Source organism: Apostichopus japonicus, chromosome 22, assembly GCF_037975245.1.
Source record: "Apostichopus japonicus isolate 1M-3 chromosome 22, ASM3797524v1, whole genome shotgun sequence".
NCBI lineage: Eukaryota > Metazoa > Echinodermata > Holothuroidea > Aspidochirotida > Stichopodidae > Apostichopus > Apostichopus japonicus.
The window spans coordinates 8,862,351-8,877,954 of NC_092582.1; the positions used below are offsets into that span (position 1 = coordinate 8,862,351).

General features: G+C 34.9%; 2 protein-coding genes across 2 annotated transcripts in view; both read left to right on the plus strand.

The window, feature by feature from the left end:
* The window catches only part of LOC139963444 (uncharacterized), an 84,281-nt gene extending 74,990 nt beyond the window's left edge, over positions 1–9,291 (plus strand). Inside the window, exons 7-10 of the mRNA XM_071964213.1 lie at positions 5,706–5,783; positions 6,651–6,728; positions 7,319–7,358; positions 7,893–9,291. Of these exons, the coding sequence (XP_071820314.1) occupies positions 5,706–5,783; positions 6,651–6,728; positions 7,319–7,357 (195 nt within the window). The 3' untranslated portion in view covers position 7,358; positions 7,893–9,291. The remainder of the gene's footprint in view (positions 1–5,705; positions 5,784–6,650; positions 6,729–7,318; positions 7,359–7,892) is intronic.
* Positions 1–15,604, plus strand: part of LOC139963441 (NLR family CARD domain-containing protein 4-like) — a 100,209-nt gene that overhangs the window by 23,932 nt on the left and 60,673 nt on the right. The gene's annotated exons all lie outside the window — the stretch shown is intronic.

Below are 15,604 nucleotides of genomic sequence, written 5' to 3' on the forward strand. Positions count from 1 at the left end.
ATTCCCAGCGCTGGCCTAGTCGTCCATATATTGCTGTATTTTTTAATTTGACTCATTCACTAACTGTCACAGTTTTTGAAGTGATTTTGCAATTTTTGAATTTGTATAAATTGAAACATTGATATGTGTTTCTGTGTAAAATTTAAAACAAAACTTGCAGCTAATGATGTGCAGTCTACATTTAATTAGTTTTTTTTTTACAAAGTTACGTAGCATTTTGCTGTTCTTTTTGTCAAATGAAATAGTCCACGTTACCATAAATGTTAACAATCAAGGCATATGCTAAGTTATAACAGACATACAGACAAGGATAACATAAAACATGATTCGTACCGTACACGTTTGTAATACCTTGTTAACGTGTTAGTTCAGGTCGTATGCATCTAATGAGCTGGTATAATGGTTTGTATACTAGATTAGGCAGTTCCTCCCAATTTTAAAAAGTATGTTTGTTTCTCAAAACATAAAAAAGTGGTACAACAATGGAACCTCTATATACAAACAAGAAAGACTTCCTTTAAAGTGTGGCTCAAACCTAAAACATGATATTGATAAGAAATATATAAGTTCTGACCAAATTTGTTTTTGTAATATGTTTGTTTAATTTATGTGGACTACTTATTATTTGCTGTTTATCGTCATTTGTTTATTTTTTGTTGATTTTATTGTAATTAGTATACCTTACATGATTATTACTTTGCTTCTTTCCGCAGGTTTGATGTTGATGAACTGCCAGACTCTTTACCAATTGAATTGATTCCATCGTCTTTAAAATCAAGGAATGTGAAAGGTATTGGTTATTAATGAAGTTGAGTAAGTAATTAGAGACCATTCGTCGGTGGTCTGGTGTCAGAAAAAAAACAATAAATTAACAGCTCTGAATAGCAAAGCTTGCCCACCTTCGTGAATAAAGCCACAGATAACAACAAAGATATCAACTCCGCTTCGCTTTCCCTATTGATAATAATTCCCTACTGGACATCAGCCTCGATCTATTTTTAATATCTTAGCAAGTTTTCTGTAAACGTAGCATTTATTTGCTCGTAGCAGTACAAATACTTATTAGAAGGAAAACTGATAATGCTGTGTGACAGGTTATATATTAAAATTATGATAACATTTAAGGTCGAATGATACGTGGGAGTGCAGCGGACTAACCGTCTTCATTGGACCTACGTATGGAGATCATGTGGACTTATTCGTAGGCTCAAAAATGAGGACGAAAGCTTACAAAGAACATTACTTTGACCAGTTACACATATTATAAAACGGTCACAACTGCTGAAAATTACCGTTTGTACATATAGGTATACTAACGGTTTGAGTAGAAACTATCCGTGGAAATGAATCAATGTTAAGAAATAATGGTTTTATATTCTCAGTATTTCTCATCAAAACGTCAACAGCCTGAAGTCCCCTTCATATCCGGGGAAAGAGGTGAAATATGTATCGTTCTCCACATTGGCAAAACTCCTAAATGAAAAAAAGCGTTATGCACACTGAATACAATCCTTCAAAATTGACGAAATCGATAAACTTCCCATTGTTACAAGATGTATACTATGCGCAACAAAGGGTGTTGCCATTTTGCAAATAATACTAATATTTAAAATAAAATAAAACTGTTAGCAAACTGCTTATCCACTAGAGTGGAGGGACAAAAAGAGGATTAAAGTAACAGGTTACTTTAATCCTCTTACTTTAATCCCTGTTACTTTAATCCTGTCTTTGTCCCTCCACTGTTTATCTCCTACCTCTCCTCTTCCCCTGTTGCTTTCTTCTCTCCATCCCTTGTCTACTTATAATCCCCTTTCATCTATCTCATTGTGTTCACCGTGTTCATTAACCTGTCTGTATTCTGTGCGTGTTTTTGTCCCTTCTGTTACTGTTACTTGTCATTTAGCCTCTGAAGAAGATCCTGCTAGGATCGAAACGTCAGGCCAACTTACTTTTACACATTATTAATATTTAACAGTTTTATGGTGTTTTTTTCAAAATCTTACAAACTGGCAATGTTCATTTTATTAGCGCCTTGAAGGGTTGGAGTGCTCGGAGCATGTTTTCTCGGATTTATAGTGAGCACCTATTAAGTTTATTCACAATGTTTGTGTTGTTTTTCCGGACAGCGATCATTTTCCGATTTGTTAAGGAAGTACCTATGCGCAAACGGTCATCTTTACTGAGATAATTGTCACATTTTATTAGATCTGTCAAAACTATTATTTTAAGATTTTGATTGTCAGATACATCAGTGAATCAAGTTTTTGAATCTTTCCCAGCTCTCACTATTTATATGAATGCGTTATTATCCTTTACAGTTCTTGCGATCAGTCAATGTAACATACCTTTGACCTACTCTAATGTGAACGTGTTTATAAGTATAGTGAGTGTGTAGTTTAATGATAAAGCATATTAAGTCAGGCTAATACGCCTAACGCTTAGTTGTTGCTGAAGAATTTAAATAATGAGCTGACTAAAGAACAAATCAGTAGAGTCAAAACAAAACAGATTTTTGAAGTTGGTCAGAACTTGTACCCCCCCCCCCCCTCCGCACATAAAACATTGAGTATTATTAACAATAAAAAAAGAAAAAATTGTAATCGAACAAACTGAGACACCGACAAAGATTTTTCACCAACTGAAGATTACTCAGAGAGCGATTAATGGATTTGATTCGATCCTCAACATATCGTATACCAGACACTTTCAAGGAACGCATTAGGGCATGTGAAATGCAACTTGACTTCAGTTGCTCATAATTATTTTTTTGGTTTTGCAAAGCTAATTGAAATCATCATATTGAATAGCACTGAAAACTCGACTTAAAAAAGATAATTTTGGTTAAGTAGGTCTAATTCTCTAAGACGACCGTCGATTTGAAACAAAACATCAAAATTGTTTAATCTGAAATTAACCGACGTTAGTTTTTCTATCTAATTTAAAATTTATGATTTCTCTCTTTAAGATAATAATAAACATTTTATTTTGTTCCTTAACTTAAATGCGGCAATCGTTCCGGTTACCATGATCTCGGTGTTTTATTGGCTAATTATTTGATCAGTGATAAAGTGATCGATATACTATAGATGACGTTATAATTATTATAAACTGACCATGTAGTAATATTTGACTTCTATGATAACAATTGTCCGGATGAAGTATGACTATTGAGGGTGAGTAACTGCATCAACAGGTCATAGCCCGGGATGACCATCATTCGACAAGAATGAACATTTAAATGTAAATCAACGGCAGAGTTCAGTGTTATGAAATGTACTAACACATTTACTATTGGTATGTGCTGATGTGAATATGTCCCTGGAAAGCAGCCAAGTTTGTAAATACTTGGTGTCATTCCAGGTCTGTGAGATTAATCAAATATAAACTCATTAAATCAGTATAAATTAAATCAGATACATTAAATCAGATATTAAATCAGATACATTAGATATTAAATCAGATACATTAAATCAGTATTAGATATTAAATCAGATACATTAAATCAGTCTCTTTCATTTCATTCTTCAGTGTATTGGCAAGTTCAACGACTGAATTTCCAGACCGGCCGATGGCAGGTAAGATATCATACATGCTTCTTTATTTATTTCTTCTTCATATACTACAGCTGTCGGCAGATATTTTGAGTTACGTTTTACTTTGAATTTTCACTTTGACTATTTATGAGTTAATTAATGGATTAATGATCTCTTTAAAGGAATAGTATCAATCAACTCAAAAGTCACTGTTGGAAAACTGTTTGCGCATGTACCAATACTGTGTGCGCTGTTTATACATGCTTAGGGTATTCCATTCAGTTTCTGCTGTGATTTGCTATGATATGATATAAATACATGTCACAAATAAGACTGCGTTTGATCTCTATAGTAACTTGATATACAGGTTTCTTTGCTCTCTGACTGGCTTAAATCCTTATCATAGAAAATGTTATAAATGGATAGTCACTAAGGGCTGGATGGTTCAGTTTTCTGAGGTCACCGGTTAGAATCCCAGTGGATACTGTCTTAAGGTTGCTGTTTCAAACATCTGTTGATTATTTAATTACTTCAGACTCAATTTCCTATTTATTAATTGCTTATACATGATATTTTTTAAGAGAGAAACTGTACCCGAGATATATTTACATTGGATGTTTCATTCATGACTGATAATTCGTAATTACAGAGCAGATTCTTTGACTTTTTTAAATTTCGACTGACTGAATCACTTCTCAATAACATTTTCAATTTCCGAGAACACCAACATTTGAACCCATTCCTCGTGACAAGCTTATTTTATATGTTTGAATTAACTACAAATGCAAAGCAATTTTATAGCCAAACTCTCGCTATTTACCGGTATAATAGAGAGTAAACCTCGTAGAGTATTAAAACTGTTAACAATCACTTGAATCGTTAGGTTCTATAACATTACTTTGTTTGACATTTTTTGACGTTTTAGTCGTTATTTTATATGTTTTATTTCACTTTGTATAGTGATTACTTTTTCACGTAAATTATTTTAATTTCTATTGCGGGCATGTATTTACCCAATCAGGGATGTAATAAAGTTGAAATTATTTCAAATCACATCAAATCGAAAGTTGAAAACCGATGAAATCGTGTTTCCCAAACACACTGCATTTTGTTTCATTGACGGCACAAAAATTCATTGATCTGTTTATCTTGGTCTTCGATGCACTCATATTAGTCAGATGTTCTGTGAAATAGCGAAACCAAGAAGGAATCGGCGGTTGTTCTTGGAGACATGAAAACTAATTTGACTCGATAAATGATTCCCATATGTCTGTGCAAATTCACCTTTTTAATTTACTACTTTAATATCTTCTTTTTCAGAACATGGCTAAAATATAAACCTCTCTTGATCATGGATGGCATTATGAAATATCACTTTTGTAGATGTCAAGGCGATCTTTGTTAAGCAAATTAACAATGTTGTTCATTTGTTATCAATAATGCGATGTTATCGTCATATCTCTTATCTTACATCCTCTCTTCATCCTCTAACAGGATCCGAACAGTGACTACTTCAAGCAGCTTGATGAAACAGCAATTAAGACTCAAGAAGTAAGTAGAAAGAACTCCAATGGTAGGAATGCAATGGACACGATCTTTAATACGTTGTAATTTAGCGTTGAAAATGATCACAAATTAATCATCATGGTGAAGTGAATTTAAACTCTTGATCGAGTCAACGTAGCAGTAATATTAGCTTTAATTTAGCAACCCCCAAAAACTAACAGAACACCAGTAATTCAATGAGAGGGCGTGCTGGTATGTGCGCATGTAATCCATTATCCACCAAATACTCTTAAATCTTCCCCATCGTGCTTCACGAAATGAGGAAGAGACAACAAACTCTATACAAGAGCTGTTACTACACACCGTTCTTGTGATTATTTTATTTTTATAGGCCTATAGCCAGGGGCAATAATAGACTTCTTTAAATCATTTCGGACCCAGTGCTTTTCTAGTGGGGGGGGGGGGCAAGCAACACTATTCTAAAACAAAAAGTTCTCGCAATTCTCTTTTTTAGGGGGGTGTAGGTTACACATATTTTGGGACCTAGGCCTCCCATCTACCCTTACCCCTACCCCTACCCCGGTGACTCGCCGTTGCCTAGAAGTTTTTAATGAAACTAAGCTGATAAGATAACTGCTCATCATGACATCTTTCGCCCTCTCTCAGGATTCAGAGAGTGAAACCCCAAGAGAGGTGGATGTGGTGGCGACTGAGACTCCACAAGAACAGACAAGACCTACAGAGGTAAGAATCGTCTCAATGTCACACACAGTCACGGACAATGGTAATGTAGAAGCAGTATATCTTCATTATGATTATAGTAAATGAACACTGTATCTTGAGGCTTTCATCGACAACAACTTGAACACAACTTCAGAGTTAGCATGATAGAGTAAGACTGTCCTGATTATAAACCACTCGTCCTTCCAGTACAGCTGCCATCTACTTGATTCTTAATCGAAATAAGAAAGGGATACTAAAAGCAATATGCTATGTACTTTTCAGCTATTCTTGTGACTAAAAGTGATAATTATAAATTAATGATCATGGTGAAGTGAATTTAAACTCTTGATCGAGTCAACGTAACAGTAATATGATTGTTTGTCTGGTAATATTGATGAAACGTCTGAATTTTTAACTTAGCGACCCCCCAAAAATTTAGCAGAACACATGTAATTAAATGGGAGGGCGTGTTATCATTATTTGCAAGTTATCCATATTCCACCACATAATCTTGATCTTCCCCGGCATGCTTCACACAATGAGAAAGAGAAGACAAAATGTACACGAACGCAGTTACAACACACCAATCTTGTGTTTTTTCATTTTTAACGAGCCTATGCCCAAGGACTAGCTAGATTTCTGTTTATGGGGGTCATGATGCTTTTAGTGGTGGTTGGGGGGGGGGAGAAGGCAACACCTTCTCGGGTAGTTTCGCAATTTTTGGGAAGGCGGGGTGGGGTGGGGAGGGGGTATATACATTTGGGGATATAGGCCTACCACTCTCCCTTAACCCCCCCACCCAAGTTGACACGCCACTGCCTATAAGTTATACATGAAACTAAGCTGATAAGATAACTGCTCATCATGACATCTTTCGACCTCTCTCAGGATTCGGAGAGCGAAACCTCAAGACAGGCGAGTGTGGTGACGACTGAGACTCCACAAGAACAGACAAAACCTACAGAGGTAAGACTCGTCTCAATGTCACACACAGCCATGGACAATGGTAATGTAGAAGCAGTATATATATATATATATATATATATATATATATATATATATATATATATATATATATATACCTCATTGATTATCATTATAGTAAATTAACACTGTACGGTAACACTGTATCTTGAGGCTTTCATCGACAACTACTTGAACACAACTTCAGAGTTAGCATGACAGGGTAAGACTGTCCTGATTATAAATCACTCGTCCTTATAAATACAGCTGCCAGCTATTTGATTTCTAATCGAAATATAAAAAAAAAAAAAAAATTAAAAGTATTATGTTATGCACTTGTCAGCTATTCTTGTGACTAATAGCGTCATTAAAGTAAGCATATATAAAAACCATTTAACTCTTAATCCCTCCCTACCCCTCCCAACCTCTCCCCCTCCCCCAAAGACACATTCAACTTGCCAATCAATTCCAATAATTAAATACCCGTTAGAATTTAAAAACAATATTTTTCCTCCCTCTCTCCCCCCCCCCCCCACCTCAAAAAGAAGAAGCAAAACTCTTGACGTTACTCTCACATTGCTTCCCTTGTTTAGGATCGTCAAAGGACCAGACGGAAATGTACCATATCTTGAGGTGAGTGTAAAGGTTAAGATATCAGTATGATGAGGGTCCTAATGCGATACATGTACAATAAGATATTATCAGTTCTGTGTACAAGACTGCTACCGTGCTGACAAATCATGTGTTCCTGGTAAACAATATAAGAAATCAGTATGTGTCTGGATTATATCGGTATCTGCCTCTGGCAATAAAACTTCCTAAGAGGAAGGATTTTAAAATTAATCAGGTAGAATATTCATAAGTATGTAAGCAATCATAAATCCCCTCCTCGCGCTTGTCTTCCCGGTAAATGTTTCATAGTTTTGTATAATATGATGAGATAATGGGTATACAAAAAAAAATGAAAGATTTTTGAAAATTAAGTGACATCATCAACAATAGAAAGATCGCTGAACAAAATTAAGCCTAAAAAACACTATATATTCTATAGCCATCTATCATACAATTATTTAATTGTACTAAGAAGAGCGCACAGTAATAATAATAATAATATTATAATAGTTTAATAATAGATAACCACATTTGTATCTCTGTTTTTTTTTCCAGTTCTTCAGTAGAGATAACGCCCGGTAATGTCATCCAAATGATTCAACCGGGGCACATGCTGAGTAACAGAACGTTTATGACGTCAGTGGCTACTAACAATGGGCGAATACTACATTTAAAGGTCTTCCATACATGTTGTAGTTTGTAAAGATCACATAGTGGTATTGTTTTAGTTACGACCTCAAGAAGTTATTGCAAATAGCAGGAGACATTCTTTCATATCTCCCTTCATCCTGCTCATATTGATGTTTCATTCCTAACTGAGGTTCTATTTACATTTGCGCAATATTCAAACCGTTCTTAAATGTCATGTTATACCAAACTTGAAATTTCCTGATATATCTCACACTCTAATTTGAGTAGTTGTCCATCTTCCTCACCGGTAAAGGAGATGTCATAAAGACCAAGCTAGTCAACAGTTTTATCAATTCATCGTACTTTTTATTTGTGTGTGTATGTATGTGTGTATGCGTGTGTGTATGGGTGTGTGGCACCCAGCTTCTAAACACGATGTCTCAAGGTAGGAATCACTGATATTTCATACTTGGCATATAGATGCCCTATATCAAATGAAAGAACCGTATTGTTTTGGTGGAGGTCAAAGGTTAACTTTGGTCACCAGAAGTCAAACGCTGAAAACATTATAAACACGATATCTCATGATAGGATGTATGAATACTTTTTATACTTAGCATGTGTATGCGTTAAATTGAGTAGAATAATTCTGTTGTCTTTGGTGGAGGTAAACAGGTATTTTGACGTCAACAGAGATGAAACACTGAAAACCTTGTAAACAATATATCTCACGATAAGAAGCATGGATGCTTCTCATACTTATCATGCGGATGTATTATATAAAGTGAAAGGCGTATGTTGTTTGTAGTGAAGGTGAACGGTCATCTGAGGTCACCAGAGGTCAAATATTGAAAACCTTGTAAACACGATATCACAAGTTAGGAAGCAAGGATACTTTTCATACATGGTATATGAATGGATTAGCCATAATATTGAGTACAAGAATCCTGTTGTTATTGGTGTAGGTTAAAGTTTATCTGGGGTCACCAGAGGTCAAATTCTGAAAACATTTGAACGTGATATCTCAATTTATGAATCATAGGTACTTCTCATACTTGGTGTAGATGTATTGTGTGTTGTGTTGTTTTAGGTGGAGGTGTGTATTGCCATGTAGATTAGATGCTTATCATACTAAAGTGTGAATGAACATCAAAATATTGATTCAGGATAATTATATTATAAAAGCTATTTCTGTTGAACAAGCAGAAGTTTAGTATAAGGGAATTATCGAAACCATAATACATTTTGCATTCTAATTAAATAAAAGCATCCCTTCTATGCTTTGCAGTATTTCAGTGCCGTTGATCCATCTACTCGATTTGAAATACATATCCTGAGATGTGGGGTGGACATATACGGAATTGTTCTTACGGCAAGTTAAAAATTGTTGTACCCTCTTCACGGGTGGCACACGCCTGGCCTCATAAATAACCTGACTCGCTACTTAATTTTGAGATATAACACCTTTAATGTAATGTCTTATGAATAGTTTTTCGTCCAAATCAATCAATCCCCCAGATTTACTGAATCAAATATATTGCGTCAAATAGTTATACCAGTAGAGCAAGATGAGCCATAGGGCCTGTTGCAGTAATAGAAATAGACCCTACAGGATAATCCACCAAACATTATACTAAGAAAGCTTAAGGAAGGGATATCTAGATGAATAAACAGTGACCCTACAGAGTAGATGTTACCCCTTTGGTTATTGACTTCACGTTCAATACCAACACTTGCCGGTTGGCTAGCCAGATATGGGTAGTTTTATTTTAGTTCAAACATGTCACCGGATCCACTTCCCTTAGTTCGCGGGCCTCGATCAGCCACATCGGCATATTTACGTTATTACGAACGATAAGGTTCCACCAGAAGCTTTAATGCCGGTTTTGGAATCTCGCAGACAGCGGAAATTTTCCCTGAGGGTCACACGTTGTCTACGTGTTCATTAAACTATATGCAATCATGGCAAAATTACCTGACTAAATATTTTCAAAATCAATAAAAGTAAAAGAAAATTACCTGATTACAAGATTAACATTAAGATCGTCCCATGATTTTTGTCTCGTAAAAATAATTGGTGACACTAAATGGTCTCTCGTGTGTCTAACCTTATAACGTTTGACGAGATCATGGCCAGCCTTCATTCTGTTTCAGATGTTACCATGTAGTAAATAAAAGTGTTATGTGGACTATATAAGGGAAAAGCCAAACTGTCACATTTCTAGACCAATACTGGCCATCCTTTTCTTTACATAACCTTAAATATTTGTAAGCTCATATTTTTCCATTGATTTCCGTTTGTTGTAACGTATACTGAATCTGTGTGCTGTGTTGGTTTCTTTATTTAAGCTATATGACCACAACGCTATTGTGAGACAATTTGTGTATTTAAGCGAGATTGTTTTTTTGTCGAAGTGATGTCAAGCACGTTTGATTATAAGGTGACCTGTGAACGGCATTAAATATGTAAATATTAACTTAGCGATATAGGGTACTTAGGCTTGTTGATTGAGCAATATGAGTGATACCATAAAGCTACTTCCGTTATCAAAAAAAATCAGGGCAAAGGCTATTTAAACATGATGATAGCTAAACTTTGTAGATATATTAACTTTTGATTTGAAATATACACGTATTTCACCAAATATCAGCTATTCAATAATGAGAGTTTCTTCTACAGAAATAATAAAGGAAAAGGACTTACGTAAGAATAACCATCAAATGGCAATCCAATTGACTGTTCATCTGCTTATAGAATATTACATGTTATATTAAAATAATCTGTTCTCAAATCCTTTTAAAACAAAGTCTAAAGTTACATTTGTTTTTGGTCTTCCTCTGTCATTTTTTTAAAATATGGTTAAATCAGAAGAAATTAAACAACTTGAATGAAATCATTGGGTTATGATATGATCATACGTTCTTAATAAATAACTATCATTATATGTTACTTTAATACAGAGCCCTAAAATTCAACATAAATCAACCACAACATCTAACCTAATATATGTACATACGCATTTCAGTTCTAACTTCTATTATTTTTGGGTAAGAAGCCACAGTTCCTCGCAGGCCGTATAGCCAGGGATCACGCACCAGTCTCATTCCATACAGTCAGTTTTCCATTATTGCTCTGCTTATGTAATTATATAGAAAAACCCGAATTTCTCATGACATCCCTTCCTTGCAGCTGCATGGGTTGTATCGAATGAAACTGTTAGCGTGATCCCTTGATAAATGGTATGCAAGATATACTGTGGCTCCTGACTGGCGCATCCAGACAAAAAAAATGGCTATGTGGGGATCGCCACCACCTAAGGGCTGGATAGCTCAGTTGGTATAAAGCTCAGGGCTTGTTATACAGAGGTCACTGGTTCGAATCCTGTTCTAGCCATCAATTTCTTTGCTCTTTTACATTGTCTAAAATTTGCATTATTCACTGATACTCTGTTATTTTTGGCAAATTCTATTCAACTACTTTAAAAAGTTGTAACAAGTTTGGTAATTTAGCATAACTAAATAAATGACTGGATTTAAATTTTCATAATGACCCAAGGTTATTTCATGCAGGTAAAAAAAAAGAAGGATTCCTGTTAAAGTTCCTACTTCCACTTACGTTGTAAATGTTCCGATATGACATGCACTTTATTTAAAAATAGAAATATCGTTAATTGGTCTTAATTTTCTGTAATATAAACTTATTTTCCACCAGCTATACTTTTATAACATTTTTGCCCATTTTAAATTTGTATTCATGTTTATTCCCCCTTTCTTTCACTTAATCTAACATCATTATGTTATATATATATATGTGCACGTAGCTCCACTTAAAGTTATATTACTTGTGGGAACATCTTTATATATGTGACTTTAATGAATTACAAATTTTAAAGTATCTAGCGATCAAACTTGGAGCACGTAACCATAATAGATAAGGTAAATAATCATCAAAGGCTTGAATTTTACTTCCGTTTGACTTATGTTTTACGTCATCGGTAACGACGATTAACGCCTGATTCATAATTTCATGTTAAATGAAATAATAGATACTAAAATGTTTCTTTGAAGCTGTTACTTTTTATTTACATTGCTATCGATATCACATACACACTAAAATAAAACCATGATGGTAGTCTGCCTTATAAGGAAAGTATTTTCTATGATCTGATTTTATGTTATATGATGGGCGTAAAGTAAACATATTTACCATTTTATGCTCGTATGTATTCATTCTTTCAATTAATGCAACAGTATACGTTAAATATCACTACGTACATCCACTTTAGTTTCAATCATTGTTGGTAATAGTATGAAGACTATTTTAAAATGTTAAACGTGTATATTAATTATGTTTTACGTGTACATCACACATTACTATTTCTACTGACCAATCAGAGAGCATGGAATTATATTGAATAATACGAATTAAGTGTACATTAGTTTATCTTGCGTTTTGCAGACCGTAAACAATTTTATTTTATCCCTTTATCACCTTACAGTGGAGGCACCAAAATAAGGGGATGGGGTAATTCTCGAAATCACGATGGTTCCTACTCTCAGTTTCCCCTCAGTCGGTTCTGGTAAACAAAACAGAAGCAAATCTGTTCCCTAACTTTGCACGTGATGTACATTTTATACAGGTACAATTTTGCAATTCAGAAATGCTTGTCCCCAAATTGTTTGCCTGTCATCCACGTGCCTCTCCTCCACCCCCTCTCTCTGGAAATTATGGTACCAATACTTTTTATTCAAAACATTAGGATAACATCAAAGCTATTTCTGTTGAAATTTTGTGTTGTTACTTACGTTTATCCATACATAATACATGACTGTGGTTATTCATTATATTCTACCTTCTACTCAATAGCTTAATTATTCCAAAGTCACATTAGCCGAAATCAGTCGAATATTTTCATAAATCTGTGCGTTTGGTTAAACAATCAAGATAAAAAAGTAAAACCACCATCAAAACTACAATGTCGACCACTATTAGTTTCTAGACAGATGGAATATAACGTCAAAAAAGTGATTATAAGTTTGTGGATATGATATATGTGTCGAAAGATCGATATCGCATATGCTGCAATGATTTCTGTTTTATGTAATTATCATCAAAGTAACAACACTGGTTGCTTTAAAGTTACGATACACAATCATTATTATCAGACTAAGTATATTGCACCTATAATTAAATACTGCATTTTATATGGCAGCTTATTGATCATTTACGCTTGTAAAATGTGCTAATTTCAATACATGTGAAATCGCATTATCATGAATTTTTTCACTTGTCATCATTGTTTGAATATAAGTAGCCCTCCAAAAAAGTCACAGTGAGGGGTAGGGGGTAGCGGTGGAGGTACTCCTAGGGTACAGTACATTAATATAACATGTTTGTTCCAAACTAAACAAAAAAAAATTGAAAATTCTTCAACATTGTTTCAAAATATGCAAAATATAGTCTATTCTTATTTTGTATGTAAGCACCATTCATTTCATCCAAATTTCTTAAGGGAAAGGGGTAACCCTCCCCTCCATGACGAACAATGTTGTTATCCCCCCCCCCCCTCCAACCAACCCCTGTACACAAATTATGATTGTACCCTTGATTATAACAAAAACGTGAAATTTAAAGGATAAGATTCTTAACCAGGATTGAAAATCCTAATCTAGATTCATATCTGATTCATAACAGTGTCGTTAAGTAAACACTTTGAATTTAATTTCCGAATGATAAAAACATAATCGAATAAATACAGTATTGACTTTAGAGTCGGAAGAAAGAGAAACCTGACGTTGACCTTTAAGTTTGAGGTCAGAGCCTTCATGAACTGCTGAAATGTCAACACGTTTTCAATCAAGTATAGATGAGAAGGTGTAACAGCGAAGTGGAGACATGTAAGAGAAGAGCTCTGTAAAATGCATCTGGTTAACCAAAGGGGACAGTTCTTCTCTACTCCATCATCGAGATATCATCACATTCTGTCATAACTCGATTGTAAGTAGGCCTGAGGTAGAGAGTGGATCAGTCAAGTCGCTCTCTTTTCTTCCAATTTACACCATCAACAAGACCACGTTGAAAATAGTCAAAGCACTTCTGTCCCCTCATTAAAGGTCATGTTATTAGCAAAGGGGACTAATAATGCTTTACGTCGACTTGATGTCGAAGCCGCTTCTTAGATGCATTGTAAAAAACGAAACAAAATTAACTGAACCATTACATGTGTCGTCTACAGTAAAGAGGCAAGACAAACAAACTGCTAGTATTCACATATAGGAACTCAAAACTGCAGCAGTACGGGTCAAAATATATACCTGTTGTCGCTTAAAGGAACTGTCTGGTGAACTATTTTGATACGTTGTACTAATAGTTCTTAATTTTCTCTTGCCAACTATGTGAATATTGTCCCCATTCGATTTTTTCTTCTTGTAGAAATCTGATTAAAAAAATCGTTATAAAAACCGTTATACAACAGTGGGTTATTTCGAGTGGTTATTGTACATCGGTTATCATTTTGGAAAGTTTGTGTACTTGATGTAAAGTGTAGAAGAGTCCCAACAATGGTTGCGTTGGAGTTCATTCTACTACCTTGGTCGCCACGTGATCCGGTACTGTGTGGCACAACTCATCAATTTTGCAGTGGAAGAGTCTGGAAGGATTCTCCGATTATATGTCGTAGCATTGGGTGCGTATCCTTGCAGTTGGTGTCTGTGACGGTTCGGACTTATTCACTTCGAAAAATCTTCTGTCTCATATGGCGAACAAATTGTGTTCATTTCTCTCCTTTGTTACCTGTCTCCTCTTAAAGCATGCACTTTCCCATATATCTATCCGTATGGATATATTATGTTAAATACCTAGTTTGTTAATTTTGTATAAAACTATAACTTCCGCGTTATATATGACTTGGGACGAAACGGGAAGGTTGTGTCAGCACGCATGCGGCAAGTTGCAGCCGTTTACATACTAGAGCTTATCGCCATTAACGAAATTAATTTTATTACTTTTTTCAGAGAAAATGTTCGTCCTTTCTAAAACTCATATCAAAAATCAATGGTTAATAGACAGCAGTGCAATTTTGTTTTGGCATCAAGCAATGAGTTTGTCTTAGCTAATCTTTTATTTCCTAAGTCCTAATAACATATAAAACAATCTAACAGAAAAAACGACATGAAAAAACGGCGTCCCGTTTATACAGATTGCTAGCACCATCTACTCCCTCCTTCTTTCGACCAACACATATCGTATCGCAATGATAACAACTGTATCATGGATTTGATTTGAATGTTTCCGTGCTTTTTTATACCAAATTTATCAAAACATTTATAGTTCATTCCCTTTGATAGGCAAATGTTTCCTCTAAAATAATGTAAGAAATACCCCAATGTGTTTCAATTTAACATTTTCCTCTTAACATGTGGTTAATATTAACAAAAATGCAGAATCCATGCGAAATATGGAAATGGGCTGCTCTCTTTTATTGAGTGGGCAAATCTAAAAGTGTATTTTAGTTTGAGCAACCTGTGTAATCTTAGTTGAGTAATACCAGCAAGGTTTGATTACATTGCCGACACAAACTTAAAATGCTGCACAATTATTTGGTCTGGCTCTACATTTTATTCTTTCTTTCAACAGC